A 22,735-nucleotide genomic window follows, 5' to 3' on the forward strand; every position below is an offset into this window, starting at 1 on the left:
ATGTACGGCAAGGGGTGCGAGCTGGGCCAGCCCGTCCCCCAAGAGTTGGCACAGGACCATCCATGAGTACTGCCGAGCCCTGGTTCAGGCTGCACACTGCAGACAAAGCATACCACATGTGCCAGAAAGCATCTAATCAAAATGCAATTACTTGTTTGGGCTGAAATACCTATGCTTATGTAACACCCAGGAGAGATGACCATACGTGCTAATGTGAACCTTTCTGTGTCATCAATTGACCTGCAGTCAGAATTCGGCAGTGCTCAAAAGTAATACAGATGTTATCACTATCAACACCACCATCATCTTTTCATTCCCTGAACAGCAGGTGCATTAGCTGAGCACCCATCATAACATTACCTATGATACAAGAAATGATATCCCTTAGACACCCACACAACTGTCACTGACAGGGGTTCTGGTTGCACTTTCTTTACCAGCCACACCACCACCATCAACACCACCACTTTGATAAGATCACTGAAGCCCAGAAAATTTGAGACACAGCATTGCAAATGGAAGAGAAGGCCAATGTGGATGGAGAAAAGGAAGGAGTGATGACAGTGATGGAGCCGAGGAAGAAGAGGCCCCCGAACCACAGCACTGAGTATCCAGGAATGCTCAGAGGGGCCAAGGGGTCAGTGTGTGGGACGTGGACATGAGGCAGTGGAGGCACCACCAGCTAGAGGTGGCAACACCCTCACCTCCTGCAGTGGGTGAGGGACAACGTGGCGCAGAGCCGCTCATCCCACCAAGAAGTGCACTGAAATCTCAACGACCAACAGAGAACCCTAGGCAGGCAGTGTAAGAAAGAGTCCTTGATAGGAACCACAGGACCTTGAGCTGTATTGTGTCATCCAAATCCCACAACACCCTCAGAGGTGTGGCTTCTCCATCAGGGTCTATGTTCTCTCCATGGGAGGGAAGAAGCAGGGAAGGGCCACCGTGAAGGCAGCCCAGCTACAGAAGATGTACTCCATTAGTATAAAATCAGGGTCACATATTCATTAAGAAACTCTAGCCATTGTAACCCATAAGCTATACTTTGGAAATTTATATTCATTAAATAAAAGTTTAATAAAAAAAAAAAAGAAACTCTAGTGGAAATGACTTTAAAAAGCTGCTTCTAGCAGACTTATAGAATGACAAATGCCTAAACGGCACTCTGACCTCAGAATCAGCCCTTAAGGCATTCGGATCCATGAGAGTATTTCAGGCATGGAAAGCCAAGACACTGTGGCAAAAAAAACCCAAAATGACCTAAATGAAAGATCTCTGTGAGTGAGATCCCAGCGGGAAGAATGGGCCACCAAAGAAGGCAGTACCTTTCTCTGAAGGGAGGAGAGAACTTCCACTTTGAATATGGCCTTGTCTAAACAAGATTGGAGTTGGTGAACTCAAGATGCTTCCATAGCCTTGGCAGCTCATGACAAGAGCCTCAGGTGATTACTGACGTCATAAACAAGAGTGTCAATTGTTAAATCAACAACGGGAGTCACTGTGCACTTGCTCCACATGTAGGACCTCTGTCCTTAATGTGTTGTACTATGCGAATTAAATTAACGGTAAAACTACTACTCAAACAGTACTTTATACTTTGTGTATCTGTGTGGGTGCAAACCATAGAAATCTTTACTTAGTATATACTAAGCTGATCTTCTGTATATAAAGATAATTGAAAATGAATCTTGATGTGAATGGAAGGGGAGAGGGAGTGGGAGATGGGATGGTTGTGGGTGGGAGGGAGGTTATGGGGGGGAAAGCTGCTATAATTCAAAAGTTGTACTTTGGAAATTTATATTTATTAAATAAAAGTTAAAAAAATAAAAAGCTGCTTCTTCCCTGCTGTTGAGGAACACTGTTTTTTTTTTTTTTTTTTCTTCGTACTATTTTGAACTTTTACTTACTGTAGGGTTAGCTTTAGGATCATTAAGTAAACTGGAAGCAGATCTCCGTAAAAATTCAGAGTGGAAACAGGAGAGGGTAGAGGAAGAAGGGTTGGAGCATGAGCGGGCAGGCGGGGGGGGGGGGGGGTAGGAAGTACCACTAAGTTCCTAAATAAATTTTTTTAAAAAGTAGTAGGAGGGCTGGGTTGGGTCCAAGGAGGTGTATACGACTGCTTGCCACGATCACCTCACCATGGGACCAATGTACACATTTCGCTTTCCTTCTTACATTCAAACACAGGCATTGGTAACAGCAATGTGACAGCATTTCCTATCTTCTCTGCAGTAATTCAACTGTGACTGGGCACATTCAATGCTCCAGGCTTACTTTATATACTGATAATATTTCATCACATATTCTTATCAATAAATGGAGCTCTCTTCCCTGTTACACTTTCAAAAATTTATTTGAAAGACCTAGAGACAGGGACACAAAGAATGAGTTCCAATCTACTGGTCCACTTTCAAATGTCCACAGTAGTCAAGGCTGGGCTGATGCCAAAATTCTGGGAGCTGAGAATGCAATTGGGGTATTCCATGTCGATGGCGGGTACCCAATTACTTGAGGCATAGGCACTGCCACCGAGAGTGAACATTAGCAGGAAGCTGGAGTCAGGTACTAGAAGTAGGAATCAAGCCCAGGTTCTCCAATACAGGACCAATGTGCTGTCCATTTCCCTATTCTTTTTACTATCTGTACATTACCCCAATTCCTGGATGAACCAACACACATTTAAATTTCACTTTTTTTTTTTTTCCAGGCAGAGTGGACAGTGTGAGAGAGAGACAGAGAGAAAGGTCTTCCTTTTGCTGTTGGTTCACTCCCCAATGGCCGCTGTGGCTGACGCGCTGATCTGAAGCCAGGAGCCAGGTGCTTCCTCCTAGTCTCCCATGTGGATACAGGGCCAAATCACTTGGGCCATCCTCCACTGCACTCTTGGGCCACAGCAGAGAGCTGGACTGGAAGAGGAGCAACTGGGACAGAATCCAGTGCCCCAGCCTGGACTAGAACCCGGTGTGCTGGTGCCGCAGGTAGAGGATTGGCCTAGTGAGCCGCAGCGCCAGCCTAAATTTCACTTTCTTAAAAATATTTTCTGAAAGGCAGAGTAAGGGAGAGGGAGAGGGGCAAGGGGAGAGGAGGAATGGGGGAAGGAAGGAGAAGGAGATGAACCAAGTCCCTGGACCCCTGCATCTATGTGAGAGACCCAGATGAAGCTCCTGGCCTTGGCTTTGGCATGGCCCAGCCCTGGCTGTTGAGGCCATCTGGGGAGTGACCCAGTGGATGGAACACTGTCTTTCTGTTTCTCTGTATCTCCTGTTTGCTGCAGCTCTTTCAAATAAAATAAATAAATCTTTAAAAACATTTTTTAAAAAGTTTAAAAAGGAAGATTCTCTTGGCTTAACGACTTACAGAAACCATTGTCCCTGACTTCTTCTGATTCTCCTATGGCATCGTTTTGTCTGCCTGTCTCTGGTCCATCTGAACTGTATTTCTGCAATTCACCTTCCCCTGCCTCAGAAAACACAGCACACACCCAGCACCCCCCCCCCCCCCCCCCACACACACACGGTCTTCAACATATCTGTGAAAACTGCAGGGATAAAAACATTATGACTGAATTTGAAAAACTGCACCAAAATAAACTTTTTAATTCCACTGCCCACAAACTTCCTGCTGCTTCTCTGTACATATTTCACAGCCCAAAGTCCTCAAGCCAACATCAGCAGACCCCAGTGTTAAGAGAGGAAGTCATTCTTCCTGTTATCTATTATGTTCAGATAACAACATCCTTTTCAAATACAAGTTTGCAGCTGAGTGTCAGCACTGGCTTGGCAGTTCTGTACATAAACATATCTAAAATGTCTCAATTTTAACACACACAATTTATTTGATATCTTTTTTGTTGGAGGGTGTTCGCAGGGGCTGGGAGAGAGGAGAATAAACTCTATCAGGGTCTCTCACGTGGAGGGCAGGACAGGTACTTGTGTCTGCCAGGCACATCGGCAGGAAGCTGGATCAGAAGTGTAGGCAGGACTCCATCCGAGGGGCTCTGATTCAGCATGCAGGCATCCCCAGAGGCAGCTTAGCCCGCTGAAGCACAGTGCCTTCCCGGGATGCTGGTGTCTTAACTGACCTGTTCATCAGGTCTAACGCCTGCACCAAGTACTTGTGTGCTGTCACCTACACCTTTACTGAATGCTTCCGTTAGTTCAAATATTCCCCAGTGGAGTCTCTCAGGTCCTTTCTACGCAAAATCATGTAACCAGCAAACACAGTGATTTTACCTCCGTCTCTCCCATCTGTATGCCTTTTATTCTTTTCTGTTGCCTAACTGCTCTGGATAAAACTTCCAGCTCCACAGTGAATAAGAGTGACAGAGTAGCCATCCTTGTCTTCCTCCAGGTCTTCGTGGAAATACTTTCAGCTTCTCTTTGGGGATAGCTCTCTGATGTGGGCTTCCATTGCTATCAACCTTCCTCGTAGTACTTACTGCGTGTGCTGTGTCCCTTACGTGTGAGTATGTTGTGTTTCCATTCCCACTACTTTCAATGAATTTGTAAATCTCCCTTTTGATTTCTTGAATTACACATTGTTCATTCTGGATCATTCTGTCCAGTCTCCATATATTTGTATAATCTCCAGAGCTTTGTTGTTGATTTCCAGTTTTATTCCATGTGATCTTAAAATGCACACGTTTTGGGTTTTGCACATTTTTGAGACTTGGTTTGTGGTCCAGAGTACAGTCTGTCTTAGCGAATCCCCCACGTGCTGGTGAGAACGTGCCCTGTGCAGCTGGGATGGAATGTTCTGGGGCAGCGGCAAGGGACCGGGGTGCTCCTGACACCCAGGAAACTGCCTGGATCCCGTTCATGCGGTCCCCCTGCCACGCGAGGGAGGGGCTGGCCTGCTGCTGCGCGCAGGCCCTGTCAGCTCTGCGTGTGGACCTGGCATGCAGACTCCCAGCTGCTACTCAGGGTAGGACTGGCGCTGTGAGGGCAGCAGCACTGCTGAGATCATGCCACCTCCAGATCCCAGCAGCAGCACTGTGCTGGGATGGGCAGCAGGACGCCAGCAATTGCCCGAGTGAAAATATTTTAAATTCTTAACAGGTGGATTTAATACTGAAATTATCCTGAAAACCGTTTCAAAAGTGGGCATGATTGACAGGTAATACAGTGAGGCATTATGGGGTACTTGATTTTTTTTCAAAAAGAGCACATTTATATTAGCATGTCAAAATGCTTCCTGGACTGCAGTAATTACCTGGGACAGCGGCTCTGGCAGGTGATCCGGTGCGCACATTCATTTTACTCCCTAACCAGTGTGAAGCCTTCTCCCTGCATTCTGTACATTGCAGGAAAGGCCACGTCTATCACCAGGGTGAAGCTCTCCAAGAGAGACAGCCCCAGCTCTGGCTAGAGCTATGCCAGGACAAAGAGGGGCTCAGGGACGGTCGGCAGCCACCAGGGAAGGTTGGCAGTCACCAGGAACGGTCGGCAGCCACCCAGGAAGGTTGGCAGCCCACCAGGGAAGTTCAGTAGCCACCAGGGATGGTTGGCAGCACACCAGGGACAATTAGACCTGTTACGGAGTCACAGACAGCATGCCGGTGTATGAATTCCATCCTTCTAACAGTTACATTGATGGTTTACAGATAATGTTGTCTTGATTTTTTTTCAATTACTACTAGATCATGCAGCTGTCTTCATGGACATCATTTAATGCCTGCAGAACCCCACACTGGGCGAATAAATCATTGAGTGGCTGTCTCAGATCTGATGATTTACTCCCTTACACTTGGAAATTAAAGATGAGAACACTAATATGATTCAGAAATTGTATTAAAAATAACTGGACAGGACCATCAGGTGAAGATACTGGGTGAGACAGTGTAGGTAACTTCAGCTCCCCTTGGATTGACTCCAGTGTAGACATCGGGCAGTTGGGTCTATGCCCAGATTTCTCATTAGACTCTGAGCTCCCAGGGACCAGGGGCAGGAACGCCTCATCTGTCATCCTATACTCAGGGCCAGGCTTCATGCTTGGCACATCTTAAGTTCATTAAATAGACTCTGAGTGGATTAAGTAAGCAAAATCATAGTCATTAAAGGCTGAACCAAAGCTAATGGCAGCAAATACTCCAGACATTGAAATCAGGAAACCAATAAATTCATTCTGAAGACAGAATACTTACTTTGCACCATGGGGACATGGCAAAAGCTCCTTCTGAATGTTTGATTCAGAACTGAACGGTTGCAGTGGTCTTGCTGGGACCACGTGGGCATGGTGCAGTGTCTCTCGGCACACTGTGCTTTCCTCCCAATCTGAAGAGTCAATCTTCAGTACTGAATACTTAATCAGTAGAAGTGCCAACCTATGAACTCCACCTTTAAAACTTTGCCCTTAAAAGCAATAATGTTCTGCAGTAACCCAATTTCCACACCAACTTTCTTAATAAGGTGTTAATTTCTTTAACTACTTGGCACTATTTCAGCTTAACTAAATTAAGAATAATCAGACAGCAGTGCATTCCAAGGGAGCCAGTCTCTCCCTCCAGCTTCATAATGCAAACTGTGGAAGGTACAACTGTTCTATGTACAGACTATGACAGACTATGTTCTTCTGGTTTCCAGCTTAGAGTCTCTTCCTAATCAGTTCATAAAGTAAAAATAAACAAAGAAAAAAAAAAAAAGAAAACTAAAGTCACTCCTTGGGACTGTTCTTAAGTTCCGCCTCCGTGCCTTATTCCAGCTTCCTGTTAATACACATCCTGGGAGGCGATAGGTGAGGGTGGCACAGGTGCGTGGGTCCCTGACACACGTGTGGGAGACCTGGGCTGATTTCTGGGCTCCTAGCTTCTGCTTGGTCCAGCTCTGGCTATTGTGGGCATCTGGGGAGTGAACCAGTGGATGGAGGATCTTTCCATCCTTGCCTGACTCTGCCTCTCAAATAAAATAAATACAAATTTTAAAAACATGAACACTGGAGCTCTAAAGGTTTGTGATCCTCTCGTTTTACATCACCCCACTGTCCTATAAAGGGAATTTTACTTTTTCACATGCATTTTGGTTTTCTTTTCAGTTTGTTCAGTAAAACAGCAGAGAGGAGGCAGGCAGGGTTTCCGTTTGCAGGGCTGCAGCGGGTGATCAGCGCCTGGGCAACGCCTTAGCCCCTGCTGCACCATCCTCTGGCCCCTAGGTGTTGGCGTCACCCTGCAGGACCAGCGACAAGGGCAGCAGACACCTCTTCCACTCTTACCTTCCCTGTCTGCATCTGCAAGTGAATGAGTGTGTTTACCTGGTGGATTGGTCTGCGTGCCACACCGCTTAACTCTGGCCTGCAGCTGCCTTCGGCTGAGAGAGGATTGAGTGCCGGCCACAAAGGCCATGCACCTGCAAAGCCCCTAGTAGTCTCTACCTGGCTCTTTTCAGACAAAGTTTGTTGAGCCACTGAGGGGCTGGGTGCAAATCCTTCTGCTGACTTTACAAGTCCAGAAGGAAAGGGCTCTGGGCACCCTGCGTGCAGCATTCCTCCACTTAGATGTCAACACACCACCCGCACAGTGATGACAACTTCCGGGGAGAGGGGGCGGGGCACGGTGATGACAACTTCCGGGGAGAGGGGGCGGGGTACCAGCCTCCTCTGCAGATGTGGCTATTAAAGTCCGCGGCCTCTGTTTGATGTTTTCTTCCTGAAATAGTAACGTGAGAATGCTACGACTGCTTTTCCTAGTTTGTTCCCTACATCACACAGGCTGCGTGTTTACATTGGAACCTAGAGCTGGTGGCTCTTCTCAAAGCTCCATCCTTGGATGCTACCCGATGGAGACTTTTCCCCGTGTTAAAGCCATATACTGCAACTCTGGGGTGGCGACCATGTGACAGGTGCAGGTGAGCTGGCCCTGAGGCCAGCATCAGCGCCATCACCGTGGATCAGCTTCCTCAAAAATTGGATGAGGTTAGCTCACGATATGAAAAACATACAGATACATGGTCATTTAGAGGGAGTTCCAGGCTCCTGGCTTCAGCCTGCCCAGCAGGTGGAAGACCTCCATTTCTCTCTTTTTGCCTTTCAAATAAATAAATCTTTAAAAAACCCAAGTGACATTTATGAAAAATAGTGAAAAAATCCAGCACTATGTCCAATATGTGAAGATATTGGAGAGATGGTATCAACAGCTATAATTCATAAACAACTGAACAGATACAAGTGTATGTCTTTGGAAAACACACACTCAAGGGATGGAAAACTGAACCCGTGGTTTTGGAGGAGACATAATTTAGTTAAGCCTGAGGGGTTTTTTAATACTTCAAAATTATTCACAAAATTGCCTTTCCAATAATAAATAAATTTGCTGATATATTACCATGGGATGTATACTTGGAAATGCAATTAGCATCCAATGGTTACCCAACTGTTATCCTATCACTATTCACTGGGCTTCTTCAAACATTCTTCTGGCCAGTTAAAACTGCTTTTGTATGGGGTCAGTGTTGTGGTATGTTACATCCCGTATGGGAGCCAGCTCCTGTCCCAGCTGCTCTACTTCTGATCCAGCTCCCTGCTACTGGCCTGGGAAAGCAGCAGACGATGGCCCAGTTGTTTGGGCCCCTGCAACTCATGTGAGAGACCCAGATGCAGCTCCTAGTTCCTTGCTTTGGTCTGGCCCAGCAGTGGCTGTTGTAGCCATGTGGAGAGTGAACCAACAGCTCTCTCTCTCTCTCTTTCTCTCTGTGTGTATGTGTATCTTTTTCTTTCAAATAAATAATTTCTTAATTGCTTTTGTTAAAAAAGAAAACCCAACATCTTTCCTTGTAACGTATCACACACACCACAGGATCTGGCCATGCAAATCCCAATTCTTAAATGACAGCTCCTTTTCTCCAGTGAGTGTTTACCTGGGAGTACTCTCTTGTCTTCTGCAGAGGTGGACAGTGGATAATCACATTGCAATGAATCCAGAGACGTGCCTGGTGGATGTCTTTAGCTAGTTTGCATCCAGGTGGGGTATTTAAGGGTCAGACATTCTAAAGCTCTCAAGTGCAGCACCCAGGAAGCCCCAGCCCCTCAGCCTCCTGCCTCACTCTGGGCCCGTGAACAGGCCACCAGCAGGGAGATCCAGCACAGGGTGCCCCTCCTCCCAGGAGCCAGGTGCAGACAGACAAGTGACAGCACAGAGGGGCAGCGGACTCTCCTGCCCTCTGTGCCTTGTGGCACCAACTCCTGTCAATCTGAGATGGGCTTGAAGCTTACTTGCTCTGCGCCTTCCTCTGCTGATCTGAGGCGGGATGGGTTCTCTGAGTTGCAAGTCTAAGGGGTCCCAGGTCCAAGAAGCCAAGCAACACAAAGAGGATGAATTGCCTCACGCTTTGTGAGCCGGCACCAGGAACCCACCGTGCATAGCACAGTCTTGTGGGTTACCCTTTGTCACCCAGGAGGAGTCATGTCGGGATGCAGAAGTCACCAGGCTGGCCAGGGAGGGCTACACTCCCTTCCAGATGAGTTCCCAGCTAAACCACACCTGAAGTCAGTGCCGTGGCTCAACAGGCTAATCCTCCGCCTGGCGGCACCAGTACACGGGGTTCTAGTCCCGGTTGAGGCACCGGATTCTGTCCCAGTTGCCCCTCTTCCAGGCCAGCTCTCTGCTGTGGCCCGGGAGGGCAGTGGAGGATGGCCCAAGTGCTTGGGCCCTGCACCCCATGGGAGACCAGGAGAAGCACCTGGCTCCTGTCTTTGGATCGGTGCGGTGCGCTGGCCATAGCGGCCATTGGAGGGTGAACCAACAGCAAAAAGGATGACCTTTCTCTTTGTCTCTCTCTCTCACTGTCCACTCTGCCTGTCAAAATAAATAAATATAAAAATAAAAATAAAAATAAACCACACCTGTGTCCTGGACCCCAACACCCTCTGCCACCCGTGACCCGTCAGCAACTGGGGAAGAACAATCCTGCAGGCAACTCGGGCCAGAGCAAATTTCAAACAACTACTGAGTTGGCTGAACTTGGGAAGTAGACTTATCCTTTCATTGTTATCAACGCTTACAATGGCATTATTATCCGCGGGAAGGCTCCTAACTGTTCCTTAACGCTCTGATACCAACAGAGGCCTGGTATAATCAATGTGTCGCCTACAATCGTCTTGAGCAGAACACTACAACAATTACTTCCTTCTGCCTAAAAACACTCACTTTCCAGAGTGCTGCAACATTTAAGACTAGACATCTCATCGCATTGTATCCCACAGCAAATCACACAGAAGATGAGAGAAAGTGAGTTTCAAAACACTTTTGTGACCTGGGTCAGGAAATTGCAAAATCAGGCTTTTAACACAATCCCAACAGCTCAGTCCCAAAGCTAGTGTTATCAGGAGCTTTGTTTAGAGAAAGACTGGCCTGCAACTGGGAGCTGTTTGTCAAAAAAGACCCTTTCTGTGGCACAGTGGGCTAAGCCTCTGCCTGTGATGCCAGCATCCCAGACGGGTGCTGCTTTTGTCCCGGCTGCTCCTCTTGCGATCCAGCTCTCTACTATGGCCTGGGAGAGCAGTGAAAATGGCCCAAGCGCTTGGTCCCCTGCATCCACGTGGGAGACTTGTAAGAAGTTCCCGGCTTTGAATCGGCCCAGCTGTGGCCTTTGTGGTAGTTTGGGGAGTGAACTAGCAGGTGGAAGACCCTTCTCTCTGTCTCTCCCTCTGTAACTCCACCTCTCAAATAAATAAATAAAAATAAGAAAGATCATTTCTACAGCAAACGTGCCATTCTGTACTGCTGTGAGAAATAAATTAAGAGAGCTTATCACTCACTCAGGGTGCGTGAGATTGTAATTCCCCAGGGGCGAGCTTTTGTCGAGGATCAAAGTGTACCCACAATCTCCAGCTGCCAAGGGCTGCACAAGTGCAAGGTGTACACAGTCATCCTCCATGCCCCCAAGCCCCTGGCCCTGCCGAGGGAACTCCCAGCTCTGGTGTGGTCACAAGTGGGCATCCCATGGAAAAGGGGGAGACAAGCCTGGGTGGGGGAAGGGGTGATGGCACTTGGGTTTCCCTGGCCCTGAAGGGTCTCCATCCCCACCCCTCACAGGCTGTCCATCTGACCCTGGAGCTCAGGAGAGAGGCAGCACCTGGGAGAGCTGGTGCTGAGGGCCACACTGTGTGGATGCTGCCAAGAGCTCTTGCTTAAGAGCATGCACGCTCTATGGTGTTCTCTGTCTAGCTGCATCAAGACTACGTATTGAATAAAACATAAACGTATGGCAGGTGAACAGGTCAGTGCAGGAACACCAAATATCAGCATTATCACTGAGAGTTATTATACAATGAATAATTCATTCTGACCCTGCCAACTGCCTGCAGGTGTCAGAACGGTGCTCCTGCTCCCCGTAAGTGGTGGGGTATCCTCAGCACAATCAGTTTGTGTGGGATCTGCTCCCCCGGGAGGCAGGACTCCCACAGACACCGAGGTACATGCCCTCGGCACCGGCAGGTCTGTGCTACCCTCGACCCTCCTGGGGATGCCCTACCTGCGCGTGCGGTAGAACTGGCACCGCTTCAGGGGCACCTTGGCCACGTGCTCGCGCAGGCCCACGAACAGCACGCTCTGGCTGTGCAGGATCTGCAGGCTCCGAATGTGCTCCCGCCGCCTCTCCGGGAACAGCTCGATCTCCTCCAGCAAGCAGCTGCCCGAACTCTGATTGAGCGGCGCCCGCACTTTCTTGATGGTGCCATAGTCTGTGGAGACAACAGAGTGGGAAGATGATGGTCAGGGCATCTCGGGAGACACTCTCTGGTTGAGCAGTGTGTGCAAGGCTGGCAGCGACGATTCTCTGAGCGCTGGACACACATGCAGAGGCCTGGGGCTCCTGCCACATCTACCCACTTGGCTGCACCAGATGTGGGGCCCAGACCTCAGCATTTTTTCAAAGCTTCTCAATAACGCCCTAATGCAGCCAAGGATGAGAAACATCCTCCACGTGGCTCTTGCAGATGCAGGTCGAGAGACTCAGAGCACTCTGGTAGGGATCCCAGTATCAAGCTTTGTGTCGCCCCATAGAAAGCACCAGGACAGAGAAACGACTGAAGGATGACCTTGGACTCCGCGTGTCCAGAGTGCAGTGCCGCCCCAGCAGGGAGGACGCACCTTGACAGCCAACTGCACACACGCAGGGCAACAAGGCTGCAAACAATGCCAGGTGCACCTGCCTTCCACTCTTCCTCCTCCCTCTCACCCAGGGCAGTGCCTTCAGCCCATCATCCTCTCTCCTCTGGCTGCATCATCTCCTTCCTTCCCTCTCTGGCGCTGGCTCTCTGGGTCCCTTTTCTTGGCCTCAGCTCCTCCAGTCCTTCTTGTCTGTGCTCTCGAAATGTCCACTCCTGGCCTGGCCCCAGTCCTCCCAGCTCCAGGTACACTCAGTCATGAGTCAGGCTCCCGACCCTGCCCAAGGGGTTGAAGTGCCCTGAACTGTGCAGGCTCCACAGCAAGGCTGTGAGCGGAGTGCAGCAGGGGCTTTAGCACACGCCTGCGAGGGGCACAGGGCAGCCAGCACCAGGAGATGCAGCCTTGGGCTCCTCAGAGCTCTCCCTGGTGCCCACTGGCGTGGATCCACTACGGCCAGACTGGGCCCAAGCAAGGGAGGGAGCGTGGGAGGGAGAGAGGGGGCTGGTCTGGACAGAGAATGTCATTATTACGCCTTTATTTGCTAAGGAGTCTGCTTCTCCACTCTGACCTTTAGCAGGAGCTACATACATCAATGTAAAGGTGATGTAAGAAATGTGCACTTCCCAATATGGCTGAGTTTCAACCCAAAGTGTCATAAGCTAAAATATGAATGAAGGGAATCATTATAATTGGCTTCATCTGATAAAATATAAACGCTGAAAGCTTGCCATAGAAAATAAAACCATACACATCTCCTATTCTGCTGAAATTCAACACTCCAATAAAAGTCACTTGCAGGACACAATCTATGACAAAAGCACGTGAAACCCTCGTAATCATTCATTCACGTTCTGAGACCTGCAAGAGAAGAAAGCCCTCATTTCCGGTGCACTGCAGCCCACATCCACGGGAGAGAGGAGCGGAGAGCAACCTGCAGCCACAGGAGAGAGCCCAGGGCAGGGTGCTCAGAGTGGACCTGGCTTTGGTTAGGATTCTCAGATCACTTGCCACTTTGTGAAAATCTCAACTGCACATTTTGCTATGAACACAGATTTGAGTACCACGTATTTGTAGTTTGTCTCTCAAATTGAAAACCATAGGTGCTCAGCGTGGGAAAACATAGCAACTGCCAAACTTAGATTGCTCAAAGCTGAGAATACAGATGCTACTCCAAAGAGGAGAGCTCCAGTCACACAAAAATATTAAATACACTGAAAACAAAGTTCTGTTTTGTCTTAGCATAATATAAACATGCTTGCACTGTAGGGCTGAGAGATTAAATACACAGTGCCTGCTTAAATTTGAGTAATTCTTAGGATGTTCTACTCAATACTGCTCCTGGTTGTTATCTGACACTCACATTTAAGTGAGCATCCTGTATTTTTACTGGCTTCATCATGCTACCCTGTTATCTCCCATTTCATCTGCTCACCTAGCAAGTGGGCAAAGCTGTAATTATTACACGGCTGAGCATCCTCCCTCCATGGATGAGGAAACTGGGTTCCAGGGAGTGGAGCACATGTTTCCTAGGAGCTATGCTTGCAAAGTCCTGTAAAAGGGTTTGTTGTGAGCAGGTTTTTCATTCCAATGCTGATGAATGAGAAGGAAGATTGTAACAATGACCTCTAAAGAAGAGGTGGATGAAAATGCTAGCACAAGAAAGCAGCATGGTGCCGGGAGGAGGTGGCTCCGCACAGACTGTGTGCACTCTCTTTGGATCCCTTCAGCTCTTCTAGATGTCATTAAACACTCTCCAGAAGTCACAGGACCTGGAAGTAGCATGAAGCTTAAACAGTAAAGTCTACAATAAAATAATATCCTTGAATTACTATTTGCTACATGTAATCTAAACTCTAATGTTATACTTCAATTATTAATGGTAATATTTTTGGTTTTGGGGTAATCACAGCCTATTCAATAAATGGTGCTGGGAAAATTGGATTTCCACGTGCAGAGGCTTGAAGCAAGACCCATACCTTTCACCTTACACAAAAATTCACTCAACATGGATTAAAGACTTAAATCTACAACCTGAAACCATCAAATTATTAGAGAGCATTGGAGAAACCCTGCAAGATAAAGGTACAGGCAAAGACTTCTTGGAAAAGACCCCAGGAGCACAGGCAGTCAAAACCAAAATTAACATTTGGGATTGCATCAAATTGAGAAGTTTCTGTACTTCAAAAGAAACAGTCAGGAAAGTGAAGAGGCAACCAACAGAATGGGAAAAAATATTTGCAAACCATACTACAGATAAAGGGTTGATAACCAGAATCTACAAAGAGATCAAGAAACTACACAACAACAGAACAAACAACCCACTGAAGAGATGGGCCAAGGACCTCAACAGACATTTTTCGAAAGAAGAAATCCAAATGGCCAATAGGCACATGAAAAAATGTTCAAGATCACTAGCAATCAGAGAAATGCAAATCAAAACCACAATGAGGTTTCACCTCACCCCGGTGAGAATGGCTCACATTCAGAAATCTACCAACAACAGATGCTGGAGAGGATGTGGGGAAAAAGGGACACTAACCCACTGTTGGTGGGAATGCAAACTGGGTAAGCCACTATGGAAGTCAGTCTGGAGATTCCTCAGAAACCTGAACATAACCCTACCATACAACCCAGCCATCCCACTCCTTGGAATTTACCCAAAGGAAATTAATTTGGCTAATAAAAAAGCCATCTGCACATTAATGTTTATTGCAGCTCAATTCACAATAGTTAAGACCTGGAACCAACCCAAATGCCCATCAACAGTAGACTGGATAAAGAAATTATGGGACATGTACTCCATAGAATACTATACAGCAGTAAGAAACAACAAAACCCGGTCATTTGCAACAAGATGGAGGAATCTGGAAAACATCATGCTGAGTGAATTAAGCCAGTCCCAAAGAGACAAATATCATTTGTTTTCCCTGATCGGTGACAACTGAGCACCAAAGGGGAAACCTGTTGAAGTGAAATGGACACTATAAGAAACAATGACCTGATCAGCTCTTGTCCTGACTCTAGATGTACAATGCAATACTTTATCCTTTTTAGTATTCGTGGTTGTTGTTGTTGTTGTTGTTCTAGTACTGGTGGTTGAACTCTGTAATTAACACACAATTATTCTTAGGTGTTTAAATTTTAACTGAAAAGGTATTTTTAAATTTTCAATGTGCAAGTGGCAAACATAGATTTAATAGTTTGAACAAGATTCTAGTTTGCATCTTAGCAAACGAATGCAAGTGTAGCTCCCTTCCATTTTGTATGTAAATATCCCTTATAAGACAGGGGCTATGCAAGCTGAATGTGTCCACCCAACACCTCAGCACGTGGCCATGTCTGGAGATGGGGTCTTTTTTTTTTTTCTTTTTTAATTTGACAGGTAGAGTTTTAGACAGTGAGAGAGAGAGACAGAGAGAAAGGTCTTCCTTCTGTTGGTTCACTCCCCAAATGGCTGCTATGGCTGGCGCTATGCTGATTGGAAGCCATGAGCCAGGTGCTTCTCCTGGTCTCCCATGTGGGTACAGGGGCCCAAGCACTTGGGCCATCCTCCACTGCCCTTCCGGGCCACAGCAGAGAGCTGGACTGGAAGAGGAGCAACCAGGACTAGAACCCGGCGCCCATATGGGATGCCGGCGCCATGGGCGAAGGATTAACCAAGTGAGGCTCGGCGCCGGCCCCTGGAGATGGGGTCTTAAGGGGAACATTAAGGGACAGGGAGGTAACGAGTGCGGGTCTACCTCTGCTGTGAAGAGTGTCCCTCTAAGACAGACACAGAGAGGAGCAGCCATGGGCAGCCGACGGGCGGCTTCAGCAGAGAGCAGCCTTCCTGGCACCTTGATCCTGGACCCCAGTCTCCCCGGCCCTGGGAAGCGAATGGCTGCTGCATCACACCCATCCATGTGACGTTGCCATGGCAGCCCAAGGACACTCACAGCAGGACACTGTGTCCAAAGCAGCCAATGTAACAGCTAGACATTGTCCAAATATCTTTATTTATCCTGCATACCCCTCTATATACATGGTTCTCATCGAGAAAACGGGCTGAGGATGACACATGACAGGTAGCGTTTTGCAAACGGCAGCATTTTGATAAAGCATGCAATGTTTCGTACAGATGGTACTGCTGCTGCAAACTTACATTAGGCCCCTGGGGAGCTTTGGAGACATGAGAGCAAAACACATGGGCAAACCCTCAGGTCTCTAACCCACCTGGCAACCCTGAGGCCTCCAACCCAGCAGAAAACCTTCAGATCTCAGACTCAGAGGCAAAGCTCTGGCTACCCTGGATTTCTTATCAGAGGATTTCCAGGTCTAAGTCCCACCAACGCTTCAAAACTGTAAGGAAACAAATCTTTTGCAGGAAGGAAGGTGAGAAACAAAGAGGGGCGAACGGAGAGAAGAAAGAGCTCAATCTGACATTTGCCGTTGCCACTGACAGAAGCACTGCTCACCATTCCAGATGTGAATGCGACCAGACAGCTCCGCCTGAACGTTATTAAAGCTTGGCCCGTAAGAAAGGCAACACCTACACAACACTCCAGGAGGGTCACTGCATCGTGGTGTGTGACGGCTTCAGCCCGGATACCCCGAGGGTGCTGAGCCACACAGAACGACTCAGAGTCACTCATTGTCTTAGGAACAGTACCCCATGCATTTCCAGAACCCAGAATAAACATCTCTCTCCACTAATGTGCAGCAAGAAACTTAGAGGGCAGAGTTGTACCCTAGTTGATCTGTACAAAAATGTGTACGAGAAAAGCGTCATATGAACAAACAAGATGAGGTAGGATCGTTCAAGAACAAGAGATAGAAAGACAAAGGGTTACTGCACAGCATCGGGCAGTTAAATGTACTGTTGGGACTCTATTCTCTTTTTGTTCTCTAACTTCTCCTGTATTTTAAGGGAATGTTTATTATTCAGCCTTCTGTGTGCCAAATCCAGTACAGGGACTGACCCTCTGAAAGGGACAAGTGGCCCCTGTGACAGGGGACATCGGTGACAGAGCTGGGGCTTCCCCAAGAACGCCAAGGCTGCTAACCTGGGAAGCAAAGCTTTATTTCCAATTGAGCCTACTGGATTGGACTCCCCTGCCACTGTTTCCAAGAGGCATTTTCTTGTTTGTCTCGTTGACCCAAGGTCAAAGCAAATCCTCAGTGTTTGCAGCTGCCTTGCTGCTCCAAGATCTCCTCCAGGAGGTAAAGTGCCCCTCACCCCACTGGTCAGCTCATCGCCATAGCAATGGGTCATTACATGGTCAGTCCTTATTCCAAGGCAGCAGACAGCTGCTACATCACCAAAGATCTTTCTCTTGTAAAAGAGCAAATGAATCAAATTGGTCCTGGCACTGGGAGCTCAGCATGGCATTTATGTAGCAAAGGGGAATTCAAGGAAGAAAACATGTCTTTAGGGGCCGATGCTGTGGTGTGGCGGGTAAAGCCACCACCTGCAGTGCCGGCATCCCATGTGGGAGCTGGTTGAAGTCCTGGCTGCTCCACTTCTGATCCAGCTCTCTGTTATGGCCTCAGAAAGCAGTAGATGGCCCAAGTGCTTAGGCCCCTGCACCCGTGTAGGAGATCTGGATGAAGCTCCTGGGTCCAGCCTGGCCCAGCCCTGGCTGTTGCATCCATTTCGGGGAATGAATGAGTAGATGGAAGATTCTCTCTGCCTCTGCTTCTCTGTAGTTCTGTCTTTCAAAGAAATAAATAAGTCAAAAAAAAAAAAAAAGAAAAAAAGAAAAAGAAAACATGCATTTTTGGCTAGTGTCTGCCTGAAAAGGAGACTTTAATTAACTCAGCGATCAGAGTCCACTAATGGCTTATTTTTTTCCGTAAAAGGAAATGTTAGTTAACGTGCCCCACCACAAATGGAATGCAATGCTCTTTTTATCTCCTACCCTCTGCCCTTGGCCTGTATGTTCCAGAGTAAGGCTTGGTGTGGCGCCCCATTTTGTTCCTGTGATTTCCCTGGCTTCTGAGACGGAGCCCAGCACACAGTAAGTGCTCAAGCAGTGCACAGGACTGGCTGTGTAGACCCTGCAGCCCAAAAGCCCAGGTTAGAATCCCACTTGCAATCCTTAGAGGCTGTGTGGCCCAGAGCAGGTCTCTGTGTCTCCCTCACCCTGTGCCCAGCTCACAGCACTGGGGCCCCTAAGTGTGTTTCTCCGTGCTGAGTGCCTGGACTGGTACTGTGGTCCCCAGGGGATAAGTCCTACTCCAGTTTCGTCTAAGACCAGCAAGCTCCCTGTGTCCATTAGTCCTGGCCACACTTCAGCAGGAGGCAACGAGACATCGCTCTGAAAACAGCCTCAACTGCCTAGCCGAACAAAACCTCAAACCTCGAAATCACAAGCTGGTGCTTATAGGAAATTTACCACCGGCTTCCTGTGAATAAAAACCATATTATGTTTAAAACAAGAGTGCAATTAATGAAGTCCTCTGGGTACCCTTGTAAAGCGCTCATCTAACCCCACAGCTGAAATCTAACTCCAATCATTCCGTTAAGGAAGCAATTCAAGTTTCTAAAAGGAAATTACTGGCCTTGAATTTATTGTATCTAAATTACAAAACAACCACCCAGCTGGCACCATGGGCAGTGCTGCTCCGACAGTCACTAGGCAGGAGTACAGAAGCTAAATTACCCCTCACCCCCAGAGGTGAAATTTACACTGTCTGCTCTCATCAGTTGTCAATTGAGAGGGCTGGAAAGAAATCCACGCTAAGCACTTTTGTGCCATTAATTTACACGACAAAAGAGAGGGCTCTTTACTCAACGGAATTACGAAGAGTTATTCTGTCATTTTCCAGAGCTGCTGTAGCACACTAATTATGAACCAGCGCCTGATGTTCCAAGTTGTTTGGTAGCTTGAATCTTTGATTCCTCGAGGCTTATTTTATCCATTCACATGGCTTCCAAGAGGCCCTGAGGTCTCTGTAACTGCCTCAGACTTTTCTCTCTGGCTTCAAAAGAAGGATTTCCAACCCACTAGGAGACATCCACATGCAGCTGGAACTCGATGGATCTGAAAGCTGTCCGTGCGCCTGGAACCCAAGATGCACCTGTAGGATGCACTCAATCCGGCCATCCTCCGTTTCAGCTTCACACACCCCCAGCCACAATGCCAGCTATGTTAAAGGTCTCACCCTTCACCCCGCATCCCTCCACACCTGCCTGTTCTGCACATGCCACGCCTGCTCCCAGGAAGGCCCTTACGTTCTCAGCCTGGCAGCCATCACGCCACCTCCTGGGAGCCAGCTCCCACGCCGCTGCTCTGGGGACACTTTTCACCACGTACACTTCTCTTCTGATTCAAATCCCAGGCGGGTTATCCAGCCCTTTCTGACCTACTTCATTTCCTGTTCTGAGCTCCTAATGCAGGGGCCATTATCTGAAGAGTCACATACAACACCCAGTGACATCATTCCACAATGACGTCATAGGACCACACCCCCTCTGCCCAAACTGCAAACTCCCTATGGCCTAGGACAAAGTGTGACCTGCGTGGGATGCAGTAGGTCTGTGTAGAGGTGGGCAGTGCCTAGGGCGTGTGAGCGAGTGGGGGACACAGGGCAGCACCCTAGGGCGTGTGAGCGGGTGGGGGACACAGGGCAGCACCCTAGGGCGTGTGAGCGGGTGGAGGACACAGGGCAGCACCCTAGGGCGTGTGAGCGGGTGGGGGACACAGGGCAGCACCCTAGGGTATGTGAGCAGGTGGGGGGCATAGGGCAGCACCCTAGGGCGTGTGAGCGGGTGGGGGACACAAGGCAGCACCCTAGGGCATGTGAGCGGGTGGGGGACACAGGGCAGCACCCTAGGGCGTGTGAGGGGGTGGGGACACAGGGCAGCACCCTCCTGCTCGTGTGTGTTAGTGAATTCTCTTACCAGAAGCAAGCGTGTGCAATACACAGGCTGAGCTTGGTCACCTGTCATTCTTCCAATCTCATGCAAATGAAGCCCTGGTGATGTCAGAAGCTGTCCCTCCCTCAATTCCACCTGACAGTGGACATGGTGGAGCAGCTCTGGCATGGCTCCTGACCTTGACTGCCCTCCTTCTAGGGATACAACTGCTCTTTGCTTCAGACCGGCCAATGGTGGACACTGCCCTTCTATTAATTCCCAAGTCAGGACCGGCAGCCGTCTGCCTTTGGACCCACACACTCACTGGTCATTTCTTCATTCCGTGGGTGTTTTTGTGAGAACTTATCTGGGTCAGGGTCAGATTTTGACGCTCTGATTATCAGCTTCCCAAGAGCTTTCCTGCCGTTTGGACCCTGGGCTGCTCTGTGTCCACAGACTCCTTTGCCCCAAGGAAGGGCGATGCTTGAAGAACTCCTTTCCTCCTGCTGTGTTTGGTCTGGGACACGTGGACCCCAGAAGATGCCTTCCCATCTGCAGTGGGGAATGGCAACACCTGACTTCTCCTGGCCTCGGGACAAGCAGGATCCGGCCACTCTTAGGGTCAGCAAGTGCTTCAGTGCTCCACAAACGGCCTGGCAGGGGGAGCCCGACGGGGAGGAGTGGCAGGGCTCAGGCTGTGTGGTGCCTGTGCCTCTGCAACAGAGGAAGAAACACTTAAGCAGACCACAGGAAGGGAAACCTTTCCTTCTCAGGTGAACCCTGAAGGTGACCCAGGCAGGGCATGGGAGGGAGGGCGTGGGGCAACCCAGGCCCCTCACAGCGGTGACAGGGACCCACGGACTGCTCCAGATGGGAGGAGATGGCTGTTTATCGCTATCTCTATCTCTCTGCTTTCACATACATCCATTTACCTAAAAGTTCAAAATTCCATAACATTAAACCTCACCATTTAGGGTGGACTTGCAAAGCAAAGCAAGGAAACATCAAAACATAATACACAGCAGCGGATACTTTGGGGCTGAGGGCATGGATTAGGGAGGGGACAGAGGGCCCGGCCACTTGCTGGGCTGGGGGGCACCAGGGAGCTCCCCCTCATCATCACCCGTACCTCACACGTGTGTTTAAGATGGCATTACATGTGTGCCAACGATTGCCAAAGAACTCTTCAAAATGGAAAACTCTACACAACTCTCACCTTTTATACACATAGTATATTAATGCAGACCCACATGTGACACTCACACTATGTGCTGTCAATTCCCGAAACACAGGACAGGAATCTACTTCGGGATGTCAACATATTTGAATATATTAAAGGCAGAGGGATACTTATTCCAACAGACAACGTGTGTGCCCCTCCCAAATTCCTATGCTGAGTCCTGGACCCCAAGACGAGGGTACTAGGAGGCGGGGCCTTTGTCAGGTGATTGGGTCATGGGTGGGGGTGACCTCATGAATAGCATAAGAATCCTTGTCAAAGAGGTCCCAGAGGGCCACTCATCTTTTCCACGCCACAGAAGGACACAGCAGGGGGGAGGCTCCTCACCAGAGCCTGTGAGAGCAAAATTCCCCACCCTGCTGAGTGCCCCAAGCCACTCTGTCCATGGCCCTCATTCCTGCAGCCCAAGCCAGCAGGACTCGTGCATGGGCACGCAAGTCTGCAGAGTTTCTTACCACTGGTTAAGCTTTGCAGGCGGCCCGACAGCGTGCCCGCCCCCACCCTCACCCCTCGACCTGGACAATGGGAAGCCCAGGGGGTTTGAAGGAAGAGAGGGCTCTGCAGGTCGGGGGCTGGGGCTCCTCTTCCTTCTTCCTAAAGGACCAGGCAGAGAGGAAGGGAAAAACCAGGAGAATGGCAGAGAGCTACCTGCACCTGCTTAACCCCTGCCCGGCCTGGATCCTTCCAGAATGTCTTCACTGGGCCGTGTTTTGTAAAACACACACCGGGGAAGCGGCTGAGGTTCTGTTTAACAGCAACGGTACCTTGCTGGACATGAGCCCAGCGATTAGTTAACAGACATCACGGTGGGAGCTACAGGCCCTCTGTGCGTAGAACCCAGATCTGAAGGAAGAGGTGGAATAGTTGAGGGGCAGAACACCCAGGCGGCACCCCGGGGGCAGGCCCGAGATGTGTTCTTAACCAGGTAAAACTGTGACACATTCCCAAGATTAAAGTCTCAGATATTCAGCCACCTGCGTGGACCCCACACCATCAGTGCTTATTCCAGTAACTCTTAGCATGCTGGCCTCAGCGCTGGCTTCCCAGGTGGCTCCCAAGTCTGTCTCTCAATGCAGATTCATTTGTGATGCAAGAGGCATCCTGGCCCAGTGCGCAGCGTGAGGTCAACTATGGATCTTACCCACACTCCCTGCTTCCCCTGAGCGGAACTCGGTGGCCGTGCCGCAGCTGAAACCAAAACTAAGTAACACCTCCTCCAACAACGAAAGCCACGCTCAGGGGCTTGGTCCGGGAACAGGGCCGGGGGAGAGAGACCAGTGTCTTGGACGGGACTGGAGGAACTGGGCACCAGCCACTGGGTTCAGGAAGGTTCCTCTGCTTTCCAGCGTTGGGGGCAGGTCCTAGGGCATAGGTCAAAGGTCAGACACTGGAACAAAGAACAGATGGAAGGTCATGCCAGAAGACGTCAATGTCAAGGTCACTAAAACTGGGTGAGGGGCTGGATCCCAACCAGGACAGAGATGAGCCAGCACTGAGCACAGACAGTCACACCCCAGGGCTGTGTGCTCAAGGCCCGGAAGCTCTCTGAACCTGAGGAGCC

The 22,735-nt window shown here is 49.1% G+C and overlaps 1 protein-coding gene across 3 annotated transcripts in view; it reads right to left on the reverse strand.

Moving 5' to 3' along the window:
* The window catches only part of SEMA5A (semaphorin 5A), a 473,120-nt gene that overhangs the window by 91,125 nt on the left and 359,260 nt on the right, over positions 1–22,735 (reverse strand). For all 3 annotated transcript variants that reach the window (XM_062212003.1, XM_062212001.1, XM_062212002.1), the window contains exon 12: positions 11,463–11,670. In XM_062212003.1, coding sequence (XP_062067987.1) covers positions 11,463–11,670 — 208 coding nt within the window. The remainder of the gene's footprint in view (positions 1–11,462; positions 11,671–22,735) is intronic.

The sequence above is a fragment of the Lepus europaeus genome, chromosome 15 (genome assembly GCF_033115175.1).
Source record: "Lepus europaeus isolate LE1 chromosome 15, mLepTim1.pri, whole genome shotgun sequence".
Classification (NCBI taxonomy): Eukaryota; Metazoa; Chordata; class Mammalia; order Lagomorpha; family Leporidae; genus Lepus; species Lepus europaeus.